The 25022-nt window shown below is 35.7% G+C and overlaps 1 protein-coding gene across 4 annotated transcripts in view; it reads right to left on the minus strand.

The window, feature by feature from the left end:
* LRBA (LPS responsive beige-like anchor protein) overlaps positions 1-25022 on the minus strand; it is a 367079-nt gene that overhangs the window by 215512 nt on the left and 126545 nt on the right. For all 4 annotated transcript variants that reach the window (XM_042870631.1, XM_042870632.1, XM_042870630.1 and 1 more), the window contains one exon: positions 1182-1348. In XM_042870631.1, coding sequence (XP_042726565.1) covers positions 1182-1348 — 167 coding nt within the window. The remainder of the gene's footprint in view (positions 1-1181; positions 1349-25022) is intronic.

A 25022-nucleotide genomic window follows, 5' to 3' on the forward strand; every position in this document is an offset into this window, starting at 1 on the left:
TTAAAGAAATCTGCTCTTAGACAACCATAATACAAAATTAGACACTACATGGATTTAACTAAAAATTCCTATAATGTTGAAATAGATAATTATCTTAATACCCTTATTGTTGGTTTTTTTTTTTTTTTTTTTTTCCTTAAACAGGCTTTTTTTGTTCAAGCATAGTTTATTCAACAAAACAGCATTAAGCTGTTCAAAGACTGATTCAAAGACTTCATTTTTAACCATATAGCCTAGAGCCCTGAACTGGTATGTTCAGTAGATGAACATTCTATACCGTAATAACACAACTCTTGATTTCAACACTTCCAGTAAATTTTTTTCCATAACCTTTTCTTCGTGATACCAAATATTAAAAACATAATTAGTACTTAGAACAATTTTTCATCTCTTATGGAAAAAAGCAGTACCTGACCATGAAGACCGTTGCGAAAAAACTGTTGTCTATGCACATGAGTCTCTCACGCAATGTATGCATTCCACTGCATACAAATAATACTATCTCAGCATAATAGCATATTGAACGTTTATATTCTATATAAATATGGTACAGGATTTCTTAAGTCTTACTTGCAGTACAGAAACTAGAACTCGTATTTTAGATTTGCAAGCGAAATATTAGCTGTGATTTGTGTTAGAGTTACACAGTTATCATCATAATGAAGGTACACATTGAGAATTCCAGAAAGAGAATTGATTTTGCAATATTGGTTTTCATTCTGAAATTACTGAAACAGAACTCACAATTTAACTTAACCAGATTTGCAGATTTATTTAATTATTTTTGCTTGTTCAGAAAATGAAGTAAGTAGCAATTTGTGGCTCAATCTTGAACTATATAATGCACAATGAAGAAAGCTAGTGCTGAAAAAAATACTGACTTCTCAAAAATTGTTTTCAAAATGGTAACAAAAGAATTGGATGTTCAAAATCATTCCTATCACATCATCATAGCAAAGTTTAAAGCTACAAAAGAATCACTTTTTTTTATTGCTCTAACTCTTCAACATCCACACTCACTAAAAACACATTAATTTTACCTTCTATCACTTTTGTCTAAGACAACAAAACTTTGTTTACCGTTAAATTTGTCAGTAGGACATTAATTCAAATCACCTGAGTAAAGTTTAGTGTATTTCAATTCTCAAAATATTGTCAAAAATATATATGTATATATTTACCTTGGCGCAGAGCTTCCCCAGGCTCCATGCTTGTCTGTAAGAATGTTGACAATTTTCTGTATTAGCTGAGTTGCAGTCACTTGGTCTCGGTACTTAGCTGCTGTTATCAAATGATGGCACATTTTTTCTTCTTCCCGTTTGTCAGCAGAGTACTGGGCACACAGTGACTAAAAAGAAAACAAAGACTTTACTACTTTGCACTGTAATCATAGCATCTTTAGGAACTTTAAGCACATCATAATTGATCACTTTTACAAAACCCTTGAGAAATAGGAATTAACCTCATTTTACAGGTTTAAGAAATGAGGCACTGCGCAGCTGCCCAGGTTAAATCCGCTCATTGAGCCAACAGAGGATCTTGGTTTGTCACAAATTCTTTAACAGCATACCATACGCATTTAAGATTTGAAAAACATCAACGTGTTAGTGGTCTGACTACACATATAGGCACAATCACTTATTTTACAGCAAAGTGAATAGTATCATAAAACAAAGAGGCAAGTCTCAGAATAAGGAATGCCAGCTACCTGTCTACTCCATTTCTATGACTGTCCATTAGATTTGAGAACCCAACCATTTGCTATTAATTATATAAATGGGCAGCTGTAAAAACTATGGATAAAATCTGCATATCTTCAGTTAGACAGGAGACTAAAAGCATATGAAGACTGAACTGTCTTCACCAGATGGATTCCTTACGTTGAGTATATTATCAGGTCAGAATGGGAAAGCTAATTTTTTTTAATTTATTTTTCTGTACCACACCTATTGTATAAATATATTCTATCTTTGAAGGGAACTGAAAGCCTAAACCTAACAATTAAGAACTGAAAGGCACACACAAACGGAAACTGAAACTACAAAGATCCTCTACTACAATGTTTTCCTTTCATTTTGTTTTTTTTTGTTGTTGTTGATCATCTGAAAATGTTTCTCTAAATACAAAACTCACAGAGCACCACATTCAGATCCCCCTCTTATCAAACCAATGAAGACACAAAACAAATTCAAATACTGATAAGGAAACAACAAAAGATTTTCCCTACTTCAGCGCTCCCTGTTTCTAATTTCAGTTTTCATCTGGCAATTCCACAGATCACATATGCCAGGCAAAGCATCAGCCTTTCTCAATGATTGGATTACTCTATGATCTAGTTAGTAGAATGGACACAAATGTCTAAGAACAAAAAAATTGCTTTTTCTTTGTGAAGCACAGCTGATGCAGTCACTACTGTAATTATTGCTCAGAGCTTAGATAACAGCACAATACCATAACGTTTTTTACGTTTAAAACAGTAGCAATGCTATTCTCTATATGCACTTACTACCTATTAAACTGTTGCAAAAGAAGAAAACAGGCAGGCTGTGAGTTTTGTGTATATATATAGATGAACACATTACATACAAAAAACATACTCCAGTAACATGAAATGAGGGAAAGAGAAAGGAAGAAATGTGGAAAACACGCAAGTAAAATAAAATTTGAAATTGTGCAGATTTTCATTGGATTAAAAAAAAAAGAAAGTATCAACAGATGAACGCATTTACATTTTAAAAACCTCTTTTAACAATTCTCATGTATTTACGCATTTCTTCATAATTTTTCACATATCTTAGAACAACGCTCACCTGATGAGCAGGCATCCAGAAAGACAAGAATATGCAGCTGACTTTCGAACTCAATGAGATACCAAAAACCTGCTTTTATACTCACTTATGAAGCACTCTGCCACTCTCTTCATAAAAATATGAGGTGGCTAAATCATAACCAACGCTATACAAGATTTTTCTAGCTCTTTATAAATACAGCTGTCTTTTTCAATACATCAATATCTATTTTGCACTCATGATGATTCTGTATACTTTTCAGTACTTTGTAAATGTTTCATAAGCTGTTATTTTTGAAGTTGCTTGAAAGGGTAGAATTCTAAAAACAAGCATATAAGGTAAGCTAAGTAGTAAAACGTTTTAAAGTGCTCTTTAATGGATCCTCCTTTACAATTTGAACAGCAACTTTTCATATCTGACATAAAATCCATAGATATAAATCACATTAGAGGGTTATTCTTTCCCCATTATCAATCTCTGTCTCTTTATGGAACATTAAAGTCACATTTGACCTTAAAACATGATAAAATGGAAATCAAACTAGAATGTTTTGTAAAAGATATAATGAACTTGTACCTCTTTATTAAAAAAGTCTCTTTACAATGTGATCTTGAACACATCGCTCATTAAACACCAAAGATTTTCAGAGTGTAGGTGTGACATTCAAAAGAAGGGAAAATTATATTTTGTTGTCCTGACAACTGCCATGAAAACAGAATCAGACTGCTACAAAACTGGAATGTATAGGAATCCATTTCTCAGCAAATTCATTATTTAATATTAATAGAAAATCACAACTACCTACCGGAACAGAAAGACTCCCAGTATGCAACAATCCCATAGAACTATCACATCAGTCCAGGACGGACTCAACAAGCAAGAACAGAAAGAAGCCACCTCAGTTATCTGGCATTTGCATAGGTTACTAATGCTAAGATCTCAGTTTTGTGGGAACGTGGCTTATCAGGTTGCATCCTCCAAGAATGCCTAAGGATTTTGTTTTATTTTATTTACTCACTTTAGGAACTACAGACAAAAACCCAAAATTTTCCTAGCAAAGAAAAATTAATCTGAAGTGAATTCAAAAGCCTCCATCTTCACTGGAAGTTCAATGGCTTTTGCTGACCATTTCTTCACAGTATCCAACCATCTTCTTCATTTTGTTACTCGCACAGTGTAATTCACAGAACTAACCTTTCCCCAATACCCGTTAATAGATCTCTTTGATCACACAGGGGACCTCTCAGTTGTCCAGTGGTTCCTACTCACTATATATGCCAAATATTCAAAACAAATTAAAAAAAGATCATAAAATTGTTTGAGTTGAAGGAACCTTTAAAAGACATCTAGTCCAACTCTCCTACACTGAATGGGAACATCTGTTCTAAGTCAGGTTGTCCAGAACATGGTTCAGCCTTACCTTAAATGTCTCCATTTAAGAGGCTACTTCTATCACCTCCACAAGCAACGTGTTCCAGTGTCTCACTACTCTTATTGCAAAAAAAATTCTTCTTACATCCAACCTCACCCATTCTTTCAGTTTCAAACCATTTCCTCTTTCCATAATACAGAAGACCCAGCTAAAGAGCCTACTTCTTTCTTATAGACCTCCTTTAGATACTGAAAGGCTGCTCCCAGAGCATTCTCTTCTCCAGGCTGAGCAGCCCAAACTCTCAGCCTGTCCTTGTAGGGGAGGTGTTCCATCACTTGGATAGTTACTCTGGATGTGCTCCAGCAGGTCCACATCTCTCCTATAATGACAACTCCACATCTCCACACAGTACTCAGCTGAGGTCTCACCAGCGCAGAGTAGAGGAGCAGGATCACCTCCCTCGACCTGCTGGCCACACTTTTTTTGATGCAGCCCAGGACAGAGATGGCTTTCAGGGCTGCGAGGGTACATTATTGGCTCATTTCCAGCTTGCCATTCACCGGTAACTCCAAGTCCTTTTGGCAGGGCAGAGCTTAATACTTTCATTTCCCAGCCTGTACTAATAGTGACCCAGGCGCAGGATCTTCTTGTGCTTGGAATTTGTTGAACCTCATGAGGTTTGCAAGAGCCCACTGCTCAAACCGGTCTCGGTCTCTTAGGATGACATCTTGTCCCCTCAGGGGACCCACAGCTTGGTGTCATCTGCAAACTTGCTGAGGATTCCCTCAATCCCACCATCAGTGACACTGATGAAAACAACTGAAGAGCACTGGTCCCAGTAATGACTCCTAAGGACCACTCGTCACTGATCTCCATCCAGTTGAGCTCATTGACCACCACCATCTGCGTGGGTACAACGCAACAAGCAATTCTTCATCCATCAAACAGTCCACCCATCAAACCCGAATCTTTTCAATTTGGTGAAAAGCATGTTGTGAGGGTTCACATCAAAGGGCTTACCAAAGTCCAGATAGATACTAGCTTGTCCCTGATGCAGTTACGCCATCATAGAAGGCCACTAGGTTGGCCAGGCAAGTCCTGCCATTGTTGAAGCCATTCTAGTTGTCTCATATCTCATTTCTGTCTTTTACATGCCTTAGCATAGCTTCCAGGAGGATCTTTTTCTCTCCTTTCTGACTCAAGTAATCCAAGATCCATCCCAAAGTAACCAGTCACACTGGACTGCTCAGAAGGCACTTCAAAATCTCCCCATTTCTTTGCTGCATTTTTTTATTTTAGAAATGCCTCCCATTTCATCCCATCAGCAAAAGCCTGGCATATAATACCACCAAATCCTAACAATTCAATTAAAAATAAAAATCAGGTTAATTTCATTTGTGCATTACTAAAACTCTTACTTTTACAGTTTCAATTCTTTGTTATTATTTGATCTCCTGCACTTGCGATATGCATCTTGTCAAGCTTCAGTATGGTTTTAAAATTAGATACACGGTTGCATGCAAATGAATTAGCAGACCACCCTTCCACTACTGCTCTAGCCAACACTATCTTGATTACGAACTTGGGAAAGTATATAATAAAAGTATGATCATAGATGTACCATGAGGTAACTGCTAAGTCCCACTCAGGATGAAACAAAAAACGCTGAAAGAAGAAAAACATATTGCATATATTCTCTCCATCAGTTATGTATTAGAAAAAAAAAAAAAAAGTGGCTGCTAAAGATTTATACAGGGCAAGTTTATTAAACAGATATCTTCAGCACAGCATGCAGCAGGGAGAAGACTCTTGTCTTGTACCCCTTCATCCAGGATTGAACATGAACCTTCTCTGCTGCACCATTAGAACAGAGGAAAACATGTTTTTTCCTCTTTCCCTAATCCCCGCAGAGAATAAACTGAAGGCTATTAGGTTATGTGAAGGCTTATTTTTGAGGAACAGTAATTCCAAAGGAGCACAAGGTCATCCAAAAGACAAGTTACAGATACAAAAATATAATACACTCTGCATGCAGACTATTACAAAATAAGAACAAAGTGAATGAGTGTATGCAGCTAGTCTGTATTTCACTGAAGGGGTGACCATTCTGGTGCTTTCAGAACAGTTTTATCTTCCATCTTTATGAAGATGTCAAATAAATCCAAAAGTAAACGATCTCCCTTGAATGGTAATATTTGCATGCACAATTTTGCAGTTCCAAAATTATGTGACTATTTTTACACGCTATGCTATATTTTAATAGCGTGAGTTGTTTAAAACCAATATGGTGCTTTAAAAAAAAACACACCTTTATTCAGCATTTCAGATCACTAAACATATGTATCAGTTTCTTTGTCTAATTTGTCTAAAATCTACTTGCTTTCTGAACAATCTGTCTCAGTGAGTGTCCCTTAAGAGGAAAAAGTCATCCACAAGATAACGCATCATCTTGCCACTAATGCAAATTCCCAACAAATAAGGATATTTTAGTAAATGAAGGAGCTTCTCAATCCTCTGCTTTCAAAGATCTTTGCACTTGACCTCTGACCTGAAGTTTAAAGTCTGGACTAAAAATGCTACCCTGGGAAATCTTACAAAGACTCCTGAATAAGACTTAGAAAAATGAAAGCTTAAAACCTCAACAGCGAACAAAAGTCAACCAATGACAACGTCTGACAGCCACCTTCAATTCTGAAGTGATGCCTCTGTCATCCAACGACTCAAAGTATTGATTTCTCTCAGCATGAAAAAAGCTTAAGCCAATGAAATAGATATAGCATCTTCCCCCCGATAATAGCCATCAAGGTTAACACCAGCAGTACACTTATCAAAGTATCTCTTCTATTTCTTCTTGTTTTAATGGACTGAACACAATGCAATGGCTTCTCATCACAGCAAACCTATGATTTTCCAAACCTTATTATCCACTTTTCCAGTCTCTTATATGATTTGAAGATTAAAAGAATCTGAATCTAAATCAATTGCTTCTAATATAAATACATAGCAAAACAAACAAACAAGTATATATATATAATGTGCTTTTGTAGACATTACTGGGGGAGGGGCAGAGGGGGGAGATCAGCATGCCAAACATTCTTGAAGGAAAATATATATATACACTTTTAAAAATTGCAAGATGGAAAAAAATACAGTTGGCTTAAATCACACCAAAAAAACTGGTAATACTATGGTCATGAGCAGAAAAAAAAACCCAAAACCCTACCACAGTCAGTTAATTTAGGTTAGTGATTAGACAGAAAGACAAGGATCTCAAGAGACATCTGGTTTTAATCTGCACAGAGTCAACAGCTTTATTTTCTACCTTTAAATCTCACAGTATTAAGCTTTAGTAAACCGAACTAAACACTAGGCAACAGCAATTTTACCAAAATCGCATCTTAAAAAGAACCCTATTTGGTAGAGTAGGTAAATGAACCGAACTAACAAGAACTCAACTTAGAATAAATAAAGAGCAGATTCAGTAACATCAGTTTTGTTCTGTAATATCAATTTGCAACATACACATTTTCCTTTTTTTCTTTCTTTTTTAATTTTGATGCTCAATTGAGGATATTCTTTGTTCTACAGTAGCATCCTTAAATCACGAAGACAAAGCTTTACACAAACAAGTAAAAAATCTTGCTTCTTGGTAAAAATTGGGATTTTCAATATATGCTCTACATTATTTCAACATTCTAATTCTCTCTGCATCACTGCTAACCATTCTCATAAGCAATGTACCAAGACAAATGTCCTTTTTTTAACCCAGGAAGCCATCCTTATAATATGCATACATAAATGCTTTGCATGCAAGCCAAAAAGCAGGCACTAAAACAGACACAGTCCTCTCTCCCTCGCATTCAAATCCAGTTTACATCTGCACTCTCTCCATACTGCTCTTACTTTAAAAACAGGCCAAGATTGGGCTATTATTGGGTATTAAACTTGAGACCCCTTGGGTCATCTTCCAACTGCAAAGCACTTGCCTGCAACCAGCAGATGAAGACATGTCAGCAACTTAAAACTGCCAGAAGATTAACACAGACTTCTAAAGGTGTGGTTGTCACTGGCCTAGGAAAACGTGCCAAGCCTACTTTCAACACTTCCCAGTTTTTCTTTCTATTCAAACTGAAGCACCAAAAAATCCTTAACTGCGACTACCTTCTCTCCAACTGCATCGCTCTACTGAGGCACAGTGAGGACCTTTGATTTCTGAAAGTCAGGAAACAAACTAGTCCAGTTGTTTTAGCTCCAGCAGCCAAATAATTACTGCTCAAGGATTCTGATTTCCAAACATCCCTCTACTAGCGTAACTCTTCTACAAATTGCAGCACTAAAACTTGGCACAAGAGAGAAGAAATTATTCTAAAACTTAAGCAAAGTCAACTTCTGACATGACAAAAACAGAAAAAAGTAGCCTGAACAATGCAGGTAGCAAACAATAAACTAAAACACCATCTGGAACCTTACTGCAAAATACCTTGTCTGATTTTGATCTCTAAGCAGAGCTTCAGCCTCAGTCTATAAATAAAGTGAAAACCATTTGTGTGAGATATGACTACTTAGTTTCCACAGCTACCAAAGTCACAGTTATTTAAAAACTACTATAGTTAAATACGTATGATTTATGTTAACTGTCTCAACTTCTACCTTACAAGAGCACGCATTCCTATTTAGGACTCATTAATGAAGAACAGAGAAATTACACTCATTTCAGATATCAAGACATAAGGCATAATGGTTTCCTATCTTGCCATGACTGCTTGCACGTCAATGACAAATGCATCTCTAGTAAACCCTCAGTACTTTAGATACCAAGTTAGTTTCAAACCTAACTGGACTCCTTAAAATGTCAATTTTGATTAACATTTGTAGTTTGTCTTTCTACCTATTTGTTCTGATGACAGAATCTGTTGTTTCTGATAAAAGAATCCAAGGAATGTTTTGAAAATACTGTATTATGAATAGTAGCTTAGTAAACACTTTAAGACCTTAAGAAAATTAAAGAAACACCATTAGAACACAATAAAACCAAAGTATATACCAGGTGTAGGGAATCTGCTTTGGCAGGGGGTTGGACTCGATGATCTCTGGAGGTCCCTTCCAATCCCTACGATTCTGTGATTCTGTGTGATTCTGTGACAGTCAACATGGCAGATCATCTATCATCCTACAGGATAGTTATCAGCCACAGGAGCTTTAAAAGTGTTCTGTGCCATATTTGGCAATTTTTTTTGTGAGACCTCAGCTATGAAACATTCAGAAGTGAACACGAACTCATGAGCCAAGAGGTAACCTATCTGTCCCCTGCTAGCTTCTAACATGCTAGCCCCAGGAGCTAATTTAGTAGACTTCATTTCTGACAGTTCAGGACCTTTTCCTCACGCTAGAGAATGATCGTCTTGACTGACTTACACTGCTAAATAGAGCAAAAAAGTTTACTACCAAAGCTCTTCTCTCGTACATACGGTGAAAAAAAAGTTTCTGTCATTAAATTACTATATATTCATCTGTATCTGCAGAAATACTTGAATTAGTTATTAAATGTTAAGGGTCTTTTCTTTTATCACAGAACCTGTGACTTATAATAAGGGATTTTTATTCAAAAGTCTATTCAAAAATAAGATGCTCAATGCTGTTAATCCACAAGTTTTTCCTCACCTTCACTCCAAGCGTTATAGTAAACTAAGACCCTTCAGAAACAGATTCTTTCAGTGATCAAGTATTTTAAAAGCAAAATATTTTGATTAAGATGATGAAATGGCAAAGATTAAAAGAAATCTAGAAGCAAATGAGTAGGATGATTAAAGATGGCCTTTTATAGCAGCTGTTCTTCAGAATATTCCCAGCAATTTCCATTGGAAACATGTTAAACAGTCACAATTTCAGCTCCAGCTTAACCTCTGCCTTAACTTAAAGCCTCCTGTCAGATTCCTACAGCATTCAACTATGAAGAGCAAATAATTATATTTTTTTCTGCTCTGCTTCTTTTCAGCAGTCTATTTTTGTACTTCATTTGTATATGAGTTTGAACATTTGTTGTTGAGTTTGTGTGCGTGCGTGCACAATTTATTCTTATGCATTTACATAACATCATTTTGGACTTTCAGAGAAGAATGAGATAGGTTTGTTTTTCAACATTCATAAAAGGTTCTATCACTTTCTAAAGGATGACATAGTTGTCTCTAAAAATCATTAGAGGAGAGTAATTTAATTTCTCATTAAAACTAACATGATTTTATTATTCATAAAAAGATAGTACCTAAAATATTCAGACTATTCAGAACATGAGAAGGCAGCGGATTCGGTTTAATGTAGAGCAGTGTGAATTAACATCCATCCATGCAGCTCTAGATCCTTAGACTGAGCAATATGGAGCAAGGCTAAAAATGCTCCATAATAATTGCCTTAAAATTCAAATTTTCTTGATCACTTGGTTTAAATGAGAATACTGAAACAATGCAAGAATCAGAGCTGTAATTAACACAGATAGTACCTTCAGAGAAATCAAGTAATAATTAACATCTTGCAGTTTCTACCGGAAACATCCTTTGTGCTTTCACTGTTTAAAAAATGCAACATTAATTCCCCATAAACATATTCAGGTATATAGGAAGAACACAACAGATCCATTTCATGAGTTTTCTCTGTATTTTCCATTTCAGTGTAAATAAAAGAACTTGTAAAATCTCCTATTCCAAGGCTCTGACGCTACCGACTAATTTTACTTTTGGCTTTGTTTCAGTTTAGCATGAGGTTTTTCGCCTTCTCCCCCTCCACTCATAAACAATATGAGGGCATTTTAATACTGGCCTCAGATAATGATTATCAGCATTTGTTACATACAGCTGAACTCTAGATGTTGGTGAAAGGACACAGTACAGACTACACAGCACGACTGTGCAAATCCTTAACTTGATTTCACTACCTGACTGATACAGCATAAAATAACAACATTTAAACGTAACACACTTCAAGCAAAGAGCACTGCACCCACACAGAATGAAAAAGCCACATCGGTACCAAGGATTTTGAAACAAAAATCTGGAATTTGATGTGAGCTACAGTTCACTCGTTAATATTATAGGTAATGAAAAAAACATATGTTGACTAATCAAAATCACTAGCTTACACCAAGCATAAACAGAAAGGAAATAAGCTACTACAATTATATAAAATATTACATGTACAACTAACATGAGACAGTTATTGGACAAATAAAAGAGCCATAAAAGTGCATAATAACAGCATTTTTCATACTTGTTAACTTTGTTACATACTAGCCAGTAATCCAGCTCCACTTTTGATAGTACAAATTTCTGAGTAGCTTCCATCAACTGCCATTTAAAAAATTTTTTAGAAATTTTCCTTTCTCCTCTGCCATATGAAATTACCTTGCAAAACAATGCTGGTTCAATGCTAGATGGGTGACGCTGCCTCCAAGACTATCGACAACTGCTTAAAAATTAAATATTTGAGGTTCCTTGCAGGTAATGCAGAAAAAAAAAAAAAAAAGAATGATATTTTAAGGTCAGAATATCTGACTTTCTCTTCCATAAACATCTGATGTGTTCAGGACTAATAATAGGATAACTTAGAAATGTCTGCGAGTGGCATATGTAAGATTCTTCCAGAGCAATCGCAGGCAAGGAATGGCTTTGTTCCACCGGTGGGAGTGGAGAAAGGCCACCCCACAGACTGCACCTCATGCTATGAGAAAGATAGGGCAGCTCATGAGGTTTTGCCTGGACAGCTGTGTTACTACTGCAGGTCCAATCTTAACCCCATAAGGGGACTTGCTGAAGACTATGAAACCCTGACAGTATATTATAAACTTCTTATCCAAAATTATGACATAACTGGTTTCATAATCACCATGTATTCTTTTTAACATAATAGCCCACACAATAATTGAGTGTTTTGTTTACTTCATCTGTCACCTTTTCAAAAAGCATCTCAGGCAAGAATTAGTAACACCCACTAAAGATAGAAACTAAAATTGATCTAGGGGCATCACACACTCAGGACAGTATTACAATACTGAAATCTCATGTTCCTCCAAAGAACAAACATGGGAAAGAATGGAGTAAGCGGGAACATCTCAAAAATCTATTATAAAATCATAGAACAGCCTGAGTTGGAATGGATCCACAAGGATCATTGAGTCCAACTCCTGGCTCCACACAGACCACCCAAAATTTAAACCCTACATCTGAGAGCATTCTAAAAATGCTCCTTGAACTCCAGCAGTTCAGTGTTACGACCACCCAATGCTCTGGGGTGCCTGTTCCAGCAACTGACCACCCTCTGGTGAAAAATCTTTTCCTGACACCCAACATTATATACCTCCATAGCTGTTCCCTCAGGTCCTGTCGTTGTCACCAGAGAACAGAGATCAGTGCTCCATGGGAGGAGCTATAGGTCATCATGAGGCCTCTCCTCTTGGCTGAACAAACCGAGGGATCTCAGACCTTCTCACTCTTCAGCCCTTCATCATCTTAGAGAGCACCCAAAGGAGAGCTATGAAATTATTATTACGTCTTTCTTATATTGTGGAACCCAAACTTGCGCAAGTGCTCAAGGTGAGGCTACCTCAGCGCAGGAAAAAAAGTGGGAAGCAGAAGGGGAGAGAGGAAGTTATTAGGCAACCCATGTTTTCCCTTCTGTGAAAAAGAACATCAACAACAATTTGTCTTTCCTAACAGTACAACTCTTTAAGGATTGACTATGACACTTACAGTAGTATTTCAGATTAACTGTGAAATCTGGAGGTCTCTGCAAGTCACGTCGCATCTTCCTCAACCAAACGATTACCTGAAGCCTGACTTAACTGACAGAGCTCTCTTTTCATAATCTAAGACCATCTACAGAGTGACTGGCCCAATTTTTTCTGTTGGCTAAGTGAAAAAATGAAATCAGCAGCTGAACTCTTTCTGTAAATATTTCTGTGTAGAAATGAGATAAAACGAGAAGAAAAAAGATTCCAAAATAAAAACTATTACTGTGATTCCCATTTCAAAGCTAGTATGGAAAAGCTAAGATGACAAGGTTCTATCTGTCACTTCTATCTCACTGCTCTGCAACATGAAAAGACCTTTCAGTTACTATCAAGAAATCTGATTAGCGTAGCATTGTTTTCTTTCCTGGAAAGCTGTTTAAGTCTACTCAGAAATAAAAAAGCTACCATTATAAATCATTAACAGGAGTACCATCCACCAGAACTAAACAATTTTTGCACCATACATGTCTACCCATTGGACATAAAGCACCATGTTTCACAGGAAAAAAAACCTTGCCACAATTTATTTGTAAAATTCCTTAAACAAGTAATTTCTCTTCACAATTATCACTCAATTATTTCAGCAAAGTAACATTTTGTATTTAGAACAGAGTATTGTAACTGAAGAAATGAAATTTCATTGAAGACATATCAACTCAGGACAAACGATACTGCTTTGTCTTCAATAATATTCAAATAAAGAGGAAATAATCTATGTGATTAAGAAACAAAAGTAACATTGATAAAATTTATCTTAAATGTCTCTGGATTCTATTGATGATCTTACCTCCCATTAGCCACCAAAACCGATAAGCCACCTTCACACACATAAAAAAGTAAACCCATATCAATCAAACTTCATCATTCGTAAGTAAATGAGGAGACTGTTTTAACTCCAAGATAACTCCAAACATACTACCAGTTGTTTATAAACAAGCTAACAAGTGTAGCAATACGTTATACAGATCAACAAGTTGTCTGTAACTTCTACAACAGGTGAGGTATGCTATGGCTTTTACGTACATCCTAATCTGGTTTTGGGATTGCAGATCTACATGAAGACACTCTCGCTTTGCTTTATTGCAATACCAGCATGCAAGCAGTTGGACTAAATCCATCAGATAAAAAGGAACTTTACATTCCAAATTACCATTAAGGTTCAGAGTATTAAAATATGTATGTAGGGGGATGTACACACAACTAATATTCAGCTACATGCAGTACTTCAACAGGTCGTTTAAAAAAAAGCACGTTGCAGGTATGCAAACATGTATACAGTGGATTTTCAAACAAACAACTACAGAATGAGACAGCTTCACAGATTTCCTTCTAAATTTTCATTTTGAACATCAGTCATTAGAAAAAAAGGACATTTTTACATGAACACCCTAGAACCTATACACAGCAATCTATACTGGCAATTTCAGAACTTCAAAGGTGTCACAGGAAATTCAGTCAAGTTGGTTCATTCAGCCCAACAGTATGACCTCAAGTCAATCATCCACAGTATTTGTAGTTCAAGTGCTTTTGCCAGGTGAAGGAAAGAACTAAACACGTAGAAATTAAACTCCACTAAAACAGAGGGAAAATATTCTACAGTTTTGTGAAATCTATTGTCATTCCCGCTATAAACAAGCCTCTCACATAAAAACTATAAAAGCAAGTGAAATTGTATTTAAGAGAATATCCAAAGACACTGCCAGAACACTGTCAAATATTTCAAGGCTGTAAATGGCAATATATTGGATGAAAAGTTAACACCCATTTAGCAAGCAGATGCATATTTCATCCTTAATGAAGGCCTGAAAAGAAGAGTTCACTTTATTCTGAATGCAGGTATCAAAGCAGATTTCACAAAGCAACACAGGCGCATCATCTAAGGATCTTTTTCACATTAAGAATCCTATTAGAAGGAAAACACTAAAAGGTAATTGAATTTCCCTCAGTTATCTTCATCTCTGTCAGCTCCTGCTACAATAACTTACTCTCCAGAGCAGAGATAACTCAATTCTGTCCAGCAAGCATATGTTATGAATCTCCAAAGCAAACTTGTCTAAATCATTCTGGTCCTCTATCAAGGTTGGCTGTGGATATGAACTCTGACAGAAAGCAAACAAATTTATTTTTATCTTTTCAATAATTCACTTCCCTGTGCCTTGATGGAAGAATCTAAAGGCACAAAAGCTCCCAGTGATTCCGGAATTAAAAAGACTAGTTGAAAATATTTTATATGGAACTTAATGCTATTATAAACTGTTTGATTCACCATTCTGTTTTAGCAGAAACAAAGAATACACAGAATGTCACAGTACTTTCAGGTTCCTGTAGGAATATAATAACCAGAAATGTTGTGTTTGCCATTTTTCCCCCCATTCAACAAAAACATTTTTACGTTAACTTATTAAATAACAACAACAAAAGTATACTCCAAAAATCTATTTCGGTAAAGCTCTTAAAAAGATCAGCAAGTCCAAATTCTACAATGACGCAAGCAAACTATATTCAGTTAACACATCATTAAAACTTAGGAAGATATAATATTGATGAACATCACAAAAAAGAAGCAAAACATAAAGCAGCCAAAAGAGGGATAAACAGCAAGAATCAGAATAATTCCTTCTAAATAGAAGAGAAGGAAAAAACAAAAATTAAAAGTAAGGTCCTAGTCAAATTTTAATATTAGTTGTACAGTACTTATCAGTTGCTGCTGGTTTTAGGTTGTGTAATATAAATATTAAAAACAATCTAAAGAATGAGTGAATAATGGAGTGAAAAAAAAGGTTGTTGCTGATACTAATTTATTCAGATTTGTAAAATCATGAAAGAGCTGTGAGAAAGAGGAGAAGGATCTTGGCAGATCAAGTCATCACAGTTACTAAAAAGTACAGAAACTTCAGCATAGGTAAAAGAAATTTAGGAGAGTAGCTGATTTTAGATATAAAATGATGGCCTCTGAGTTCATCTTTATCTTCACTCCCTTCCTTCATTGCAATAAGATTTCAGTGTCATGAGAGAGAGTTTTATGAAAACATCAGCTTGGTATGGGATAATAAACACGCAGTGTTTATTAAAAAAAAAAAAAAAAAAAAAAGGAACAACTAAGAAGAGAGAATGCACAGAACATATGAAATGCCATGTGCTATTTTAGGTCTTCCAGCAGACAATACCAAAGAACTGAGAAACACTTTGGAATCACTGCTATAATTGAAATAACAATGTAACGCTGAACTTTTAAATCATGTTATATACCTATCAATGATGTGATATATAGAACACTTTCTAAGCAAGTTTGTAGAAATATGTTCTACAACTAATTATAAGATTGGACGGAGAGAGTCACTGAGAAGCAACAACCAAAGAGAGGGCAAGTGCATACTGAAGAGGCAGTATGTGAAAGTTTCCCAAGGGGCTGATATGCTTTTGAGGCAAGCAATCCTGTTGAATCTGAAAAAACTATCAACTCAGAACACCACAGGCCTGCTGAATCTGTTTACCATGACTAGCACACACTAGTTCCAGCAGCAGGTTGTACTACCCAAACAACATTGAAGAGAGATGGATGTTCTGTGCAGACAGCATTACAGGTTTATGTGTTTTACAAAGATTTATACAGTGTATATCATCATATATATACACATATATATGATGAAGCAAAGGAACATTTGAACTTCATCCCTGAAGCCACCGATATGCCATTAAAATCCTTAACTTACACTTGTAGTGTACAGTTGGAGTCAGCTTTCCAACTATTACTCTAACAATAAATGTGTAAGTGTTAGGGCTGCGTGAAGTCACCAGCTCTCAGCAAATAGCTTTATTCTGTTAACAGCAGGGCGAACAGAAACATTGGTTGTCTGCCTCCACATTAGCTACAGTTCCTACCAAGAAAAAGGCATTTTGCAATAGAAATATGAAACGAAGAGGCCAGTAAGATTTGCAGATAACTCAGGGAAATTCTTTGCTACAGGACGCTCCCATAATGAAGTCTACATGAATTCACGATGCAAATAGGAAAATTATCCCTTATGGGGTACAAGAGCAGAAGGTTGTCATTACTGGCACAGCAAGAATCAGAAGTCGCTGAAGGGGTAAAGTGTGAAAGAGTATTCAGAAAAAATGCTATTATGTTTGCACTTTTAATAAACTTTTCCTTAAGTATCCACTGTTTGAGACATGATAACATACTCAAATGAGTGCATTTAATCTTACTCGTGCATGTTCCAGCAGGAATTCATCTTCCAAGAACAGACACGGAGTAGAACTACTAGACTATGCACACACCATTTTGGACAAAAGAGTAAAACTCGTTTGGACTAGCAAAACAAAGTGAAGATGTGATAAATAGTACATACGAAAAATATAAATAAGAACAGCTGCAGAACAAAAAGACTTCTGAAGTCAAAAGATAAAAACAAATAGAATCATAGAATCACAAGGTTGGAAACGACCTATAAGATCATCTAGTCCAACCATCTCCTCATTACCACTGCTACCACAATATATATACCAAAATATATGTTGAATACACATAACAGGAAATTTTAAAAAGGCTACAGTAGAGCAGAGTGCACAAGCCCAATCTACCAACTGGAATAGTAAGTAAAAACACTTAAGGACATTCCGATCCTCAAGATTTCTTTGTGACCTTGAAGCTCCAACATCAGAATTGCTTTAACATGAAATACTTCTGTTTAGATCAAACCAATCTATGATACAGGAGAGATATATACTAGCACCTGTGCTGCTTCTGGAAAGCTGGACAAACCCTAACACTGCTGTACAGAAGGACCATATGTAATTCAAGTTATCTTTGGACAGAAATTTTAGAACAAATTCTACAATCAAGCACAACAGGGTATCTGCTTAGTTAATGCCAGAAATTTATAGTCTACATACATTTCTATTGTTTAGGTCTCAGCATTTTAGAATCGCTGCCTGGCATGAGCTTCCGTAACGCCTGTACATGAATAATAAATAAGGTAAACACTACTGATTTATTTTTCATGAGTGGGTGAGAACAACATTCCTGATGGGAACATCTAATTTGAAGCTAGATAGTTTAGCTGTCATATCATGAGCATTAAAGGATGCAGACAAACATCGAAAACATTTTTTAGACAGCACAAAAGCCTGCATAAAAAGATACAATATTAAGGGCTTCAAAGGAAATGCATGCCTCCCATCAAAAAGCTTTTCAGAAGACCAAAAATGCTGGAATAGTTAAACTGCAGAGAAAGTAGGCTGTAAGAAAATGTTACTCTTCAAGAAGTCTGTTCAAACAAGGAAAATAGAAAAATATGTCAAACTATGGCATGTTAGGCTTTAAAAGAGAAAGAAGCAAGCCAAAAGAGTTAGAATACTTGTGTAAAGGCATGAAAGGCAGTAATAAATTATTTTTGAAACAAAACAGGAACAGTAAGCCTGCTAACGTATCTGTATAGCTAATGGATGATCAAAGGATAAAAAGAGCTCTCGGAACACAAGACCATCACAGAGATGCGCTCGTAGAGAAGTCACACTAGATAATCAGCAAGTGACCAACTGTCACTTGCTACACAGTATTCACCCAGATAATGCAGAAGAACATGGGAACGAAAGCAGCCAATCCATTAGCTGCAGTTTTCTTCTTCAGGTTGTCTCAGTGCCAGCAAAATTAAATGTGCTAAACAGATTCCAGAGGACAGCAGGGAACTACAAGGTAGAAACTCTGAAATAAACAGAATGACAAGAGTCATCATGGCTTTTGTAAAAGGGAGTCATGCTTCATTGGATTTCCTTGAATGAATCACAGGGGATGCCAACAAGAAATATCCAATTCATAAAGTCTACTGCTTAAATGCCAAGATGATATTTAAAGAAAGTCAAGGCACAGTAGAAGGAACACCCTAATGTGGATTAAAAAAAAAAAAAAAAATTATTAAAACATAGGAAACAAAACAAAACAAATAAACAACAAAAAAAAAGTCAGTTTGCAAAAAAGGAGGGAAATCAACAGTTGAATCCCACTGTGTTATTAATCATACTTAGAAATGCCTGGAGAGTGAAAGAGGTGCCAAATATTCCTGACAGTCCTAATTCATAGAAGTGAAAAACAAGAACCAAACATGAAAAACATTGATACAGTGACTGGGAGACAGAACAATACATGAAACCCATGCAAATCGTTGTCTAAAATGTGACCCCTGCCATCTGGTAGAACTGGGGAAACATTGTTAGATAACTGCACTGTTCTTACGCTAGGTATCTGCTATTCAACTCTGTCAGAAGCAACACACAAGTTTGATGGACCTTTGGCCTGGACCACTACTGATATTCCACAGTGTAAAGACACAATTCATCTGTGTAGTGAAAGAGGAAAATCATTAATACAGATATTTCAAAAAAGGCATATAATGACTATAATGACTAATAAATGACTTTGGATTTTCAGTGCTCTAAGCAAAGTCATTCAAAGCTTACTGCCAAATCGTTTCCTATTGCAGAAAACTGGAAGAAACTTTGATTCTAAAATGTATTACTAAGATGCTTGATTATTTGAGCAATTCCAAAAAACAAGTCAGACTTCACAAAGAATGATCTATGATAAGCAGAACATGTGTGTGCAAAACCTGCACGTATTAGTCAGAAATCAGTCATACACAATTTTGTGGTTGATTTCCAAATACAGTACCTCCCGAATTAACTTGTTATGTCATTGCTGAGGAGGAAATGTTACACAGTAGAGATTAAATTTTACTCCTCTCTTACCGAGCATCATTTTACTCTGAGAGTTATTCATTCAAAAATTTTAAATGACAAGTCGGAAATTGAGCTTTATTTAAAATTTGTAATCAAAAAAGAAAAACAACAAATTGAAGCCATTTCTAATAAAGTACTGCTTAGACATTGTTTATGTTCACGAGTCTTTCAAGCACGCAACAATAGTTATTCTGAATTTTGTGTGTTATCTAGATAGCTAGGCAATTAATTTAAAAACATCTATTAGACGTGGAATTATGTACATCAGAATAAAAATAAAAAATAAAAAGAAAAAGAAAACCAACAGTTAAGATGCACAGCTGCAGCAAAAAATAAGTTCAAAAGGAATCACACAATGGCCTGCATTGAAAAGGACCAAATGATCACCCAGTTTCAACCCCCCTGCTGTGTGCAGGGTAGCCAACCACCAGACCAGGCTGCCCAGAGCCACGTCCAGCCTGCCCTGAATGCCTCCAGAGATGGGGGCATCCACAACCTCCTTGGGCAACCTGTTCCAGTGTGTCACCACCCTCTGTGTGAAAAACTTCCTCCTGATATCTAACCTAAACTTCAGAAGGCAGAGAACAGAAGAAGTATGTAACACTACTCTCCCTTTTTTTAATTACTCCAGTGTCTTACAATGCAGGGCAAAACTGTGAAACAGAAGTAGTCACAAGAACTGAGTCTTCAGCTACTTCTGTCAGAAATTTATTTATTTATTTGTTTAAGATTTCCAGAGCCTACAGATGCAAAAGAAGAACTCTGGATCATGTTCTGCTAATCCTTGCAGGATCAAGAAGAGTAGATTAATTAAACTCAGTGACAATCTCTTATGAAAATAATCAGCTATATCAGTATGCTCATTGGGGGGCTGGGACAGGTTACAAAGTTTTTAAAACAAAGGAAGGCTGATCATTAGCAGCAGATGAGAAATAAGTAAATGTAATACATATGTAAAAGGTCATTAAAAGAAGTTGAAACTTCATGCAGTTAATAATGTAAAACAATATGCAGAAAACAGACTCGTAACCTCATGACATACCTGAATAATTTCCAGTTTACAATGAAATGAAACATAGCATAGATTATAAAATGTGGAAGAGTTTCAATGTGACATTACTAAGAACTACGTATTAATTCTAAGCAATAAATTTCATTTGCATCAGAAACCAGGAGGTTGTTATACGAGATGACTATGGTAATACATCTTTTTTTTTTTCCACATTCAATAGATTTGAATCCTGTAATTATTACAATTTTTTTTGAGCAGATGCAACAGCTGAGTTAGAAATATTTAATTATTTTTAAATAATTTCTATCAACTCATTTCCATAAGCACTTTCTACTATTTAATTATTCTTTTAAAATGTTAAGCAAAACAAACAACTCCTATAAAAACTGAAATGCCTGCAAAGTGCTAAAAAGAATGAACCACAGATGTTCATTCTTGCTTAGCTGAATAAATACACAGCTTCTACATTTGTAACATTCACTAGGAAGCAAAATGACACAATTAAGCTTAACTTAGTGTCTCTTCATGTCTCAAACAGTTGGCATTACTTGACAAAAATATCCAAAAACTGTAAAGAAAGCAACATCCTCTCTTGTGAACAGAGCAGTTCTAAAATCATGTTTCTGTTTCAAGCTGCTTTGGAAACAAAAATATCCTTGATAATACTCGGACATACTGTATTTTTATTTAAATGTGGGGTAAAACAAAAAAGACTGTCAGCATACCAGTAAAAGCTTTCATTCTTTCTCTTCTCATCCCTTATTAAAACTTTCTGTAAAAGAAACCACTTGCTTTTATAATCAATCAGTACTTCATCCTCACAGTTCTTAGAGCACAGGAAACATGTTATAATGTTCAAGTGGAAAGTGAATTTCTCATTTCAGTATCTTTGCAAACAAAAAACCATCAAAATTCCCAAGGAATATGAGAAATTTAAGTTTTCCAGTTTTGAACTTGCCAACATGTTGCAGTAGCACAAAAATGGTTAATCCTGTGATGGAAGAAAATACCTTCCACGCTCCGCACTGTTGAAGAGTTTCCAATTTTTATATTACCTTAAAAATATGTTCAAAAATTCAAGTACAAATGAGTCTTCCTTCTACAACAGATGGTGGTATAATGCCTAACCTGGTCAATGCAAAGGGTAGCGTTTGTTTAAAAATACAAGTTTAACATAAATTAAGCCCATTTTAAAAAAAAATCTGTAATGCTGTATTTTTGTGCAAGGATATATCTGTAACTCCTTAAGGTTCTGAAGAACAAGTGTGGTAACTTTTGGTTACGTTACTACAGGAAGCCTCCAACTAGCCTATTATCTTCTGTAAAGTTCTATAAAGATTCATAATAATGCACCCTAGCAGACAGAATACCAATTAAAAGTATTCCAAAATGTTACTGTTCTAATAAACAAGGTCATTGACATTAAGTGTGTTGAATAGCACTTCATATAAAATGATGTTGCAAGAGTCACGAAAAGGGTATTTGATACACGAGCTTTATAACGAAACAGCCTTTATTAAAAACATAAGAAAATTTTATGAAGAACAGGGACACAGTCAAGGATTAAAACTTACTTTCTTTGTCAGAGTAACTACTTGCTACACATAGAACTATCTATCAGATACAGAATTTATAAATATACCAGGTATCTTTCCATAATTCTTTAAACATCTCTCAAACATTGACTTAAGGATGTTCTGCCACAACTGATTTGCAATAATTCATTACTTCCTCTGATCATCTCACATTTAACGCTTAATAGCGCTTAAGGGGAAAAGGTGTAATTTAACGCTTAAAGGGGAAAAGGTGCGGGACACACAACATTACCAATCAACTGAAACACTGCATGTTGTTTTCTGAAAGGAAAAAAAAAAAAGCCAAGTGGCTCCAACCAAGTCCCTAGCAGAGCACTTCTCATGCCTGGCAGCCTACCTCTGTCAAGGCAATACTTGCATTGAGATTCTTTTCTCAGCATGAGCTATAAAGTAAAATATTCAGTTTATTACAGCTAAACCACAGTCTATAAATTGATGCTGAATAAGAATTCAAAGTATGAGGAAGAGCGTAACTCTTCCACATGAAAAAAATATAACCGAACAGAAAAAGGCAACAAATTTTACAGCAGCTGGAAATGCTAGATTTAATTATTGAAGAGAAATCATGCAGAGAATCTAGCCGCCTAGAATGATTTATAACAAACGTAAAGGGAAAGTCACGTGAAATTCTCAGTTAATCAACAGAAATGACCAATAACAAGAATGCTAGCACTTAATATTTCTACAGGAAATGAAAATTGGAAACAAGTAAAACTAAGCAGTGAAGAGAACAACAGTGTCAGACAATATTTAAAAACTGACAATATTTAAAAACTGACAATTTGAGGAGGTAGATTAGTTTGCAAATTATGAAAGCAGTTACATTTTACTGAAAAAAAAAAAAAAAAAAAAAAATCACCAAAGTTGTCACTGTTCCTCACAGACTCAGGTAAGAATCTTTGACTGGTTTGGAACATTTTCAGAAAATTAAGTGCTCTTCTGCATATACAATTCACTGCACTAAATGGTTTGGAATAGTTTATTCATGCAAATCTTTGAGGGGAGAAGAAAAACACTGCTAGAAGAATACTCTTCAAAAATACACAAGTACTGAGATGTGGTATTACCAGTCTTGGCCAAAATTCAGTATCATCATACAGCAGCAAATTATACCTTTTTCAGAAAGATGCCTGAATACTCTAGTCCTAAAACACTTGCCAGTTTACATATTTTGAATTCTATAAATATGTATTTTCACACACAAATACATGAAGAGATTTATATAAGACAGGAGGCATATCCAAGGCAATCGGCGCACCTGCCATAAATTATAAAATAAAGTCAATTAGAGCACAAAAATTCCCTCCCCCTCCTCACACTAAATCCAATTATTCTCATAGACCAAACTGCAGCAGGCTGCACGCATAATCTAAGACACAGTGCAAACCACCAGATTTTTCAAGGTCATTTATAGAAAGCAGGCAAGGTGGTAACATGAAATAAGCTGTTATAATTCAAGCATAAATAGGTTATTTCTTCAGCATTTTCACTCTACCAAAACTCAGGGTAAGAAAATGCCTACGAGATCCGTGCATGGGACATGGTGCAAAATTTGAAGTTTTTAGTGTAAGACTATAGGACTATAACTTACATCAGAAATGCACCCATCTTTCCATTCATCATAAAAATGTGTGCCCTGCTGCCATCTCCTTAAAGAAATGTGTGCAATATTGCTTCATCAGGCATGTTTGAGATTTAACAGCATTGTAAAGTTTTAAGTATCTCAGCTCCCTCTGTGACTTCTCCCTATTCATAGACTTACTTATAGAGGAAACAAGCCAAAATGCAGGTGAAGAGAAATCAGAAAAGTAAAGGAAATAAGATTGCTTTTTGACTGAATTCAGCTTAAGAAGATTCTCTCACAGCCAATTCCAAAATACTATTTTCTTTCTTTCATGCAATGCTAGCTTAGAAGACAAATATCTTAACTGGCTAGCTCATAATTCATTAAGCTACTTATATTATCTCCTACAAAATAATGTGCCACAAGGAAGTCAAGACAATGACTTGTCTTTGTCCAGACTGCTGAGCTATAAGCAAAGAGCTCAGAGAGGGCAGGAGATTGCATCCTACTTGAGAAAAGATGAGCATTTCTTGAAGCTTCCAGAGCGCAGGACTGAAGAAGCAAAGGAATTCTGCAATGCAAATGGAGACAGACTCCCACCCAAAAGAAGGAAAAGAAAAAGATCCAAGTCAAGATGACAGATGCCTTTCTTGCCACAGAGATGGCAGATGTTGTTGCTATTCAAGACACAATGCTCCTTAAAGAGGAAGATCTGCCATGAAAAGACATACGGATAGACGTAATTTCTATTCCATTTTCTTCAATCTAAATCTATCTCACTTAGGCATTCACAGTTTCCTCTATATTTGAAGTGATAGCTCAAACTCAAATAGTATGCTAAAAACTCTTTCTTTGGAGACTCTCCTGGTGGCTTTGGTCATCCCATACTTTGGAAGGGTACAGATCACCCATGTTTAACTTGCAGCCTGCAGGCTACATGCAGACCTGGATAGACAATACCAAAAAGATTTTATGATTCATGAAATGAAATCAAGTCATTCACAGAATCAGAAGGATAATTTGTGCCAGAATGTAAGATTAAAAATGGCTCACACTCATCCTTGAAAATAGCTTTTTATAAATGAGTTAAACATGTGTCTACAAGGTGAAAATCAACATATCTGTGCTATGTATCAAACCATAAAAACACATCCCAACACTGCAATAAGGTTA

The sequence above is a fragment of the Lagopus leucura genome, unplaced genomic scaffold, assembly GCF_019238085.1.
Source record: "Lagopus leucura isolate 7727_CA_CO unplaced genomic scaffold, USGS_WTPT01 Super-Scaffold_100004, whole genome shotgun sequence".
Classification (NCBI taxonomy): Eukaryota; Metazoa; Chordata; class Aves; order Galliformes; family Phasianidae; genus Lagopus; species Lagopus leucura.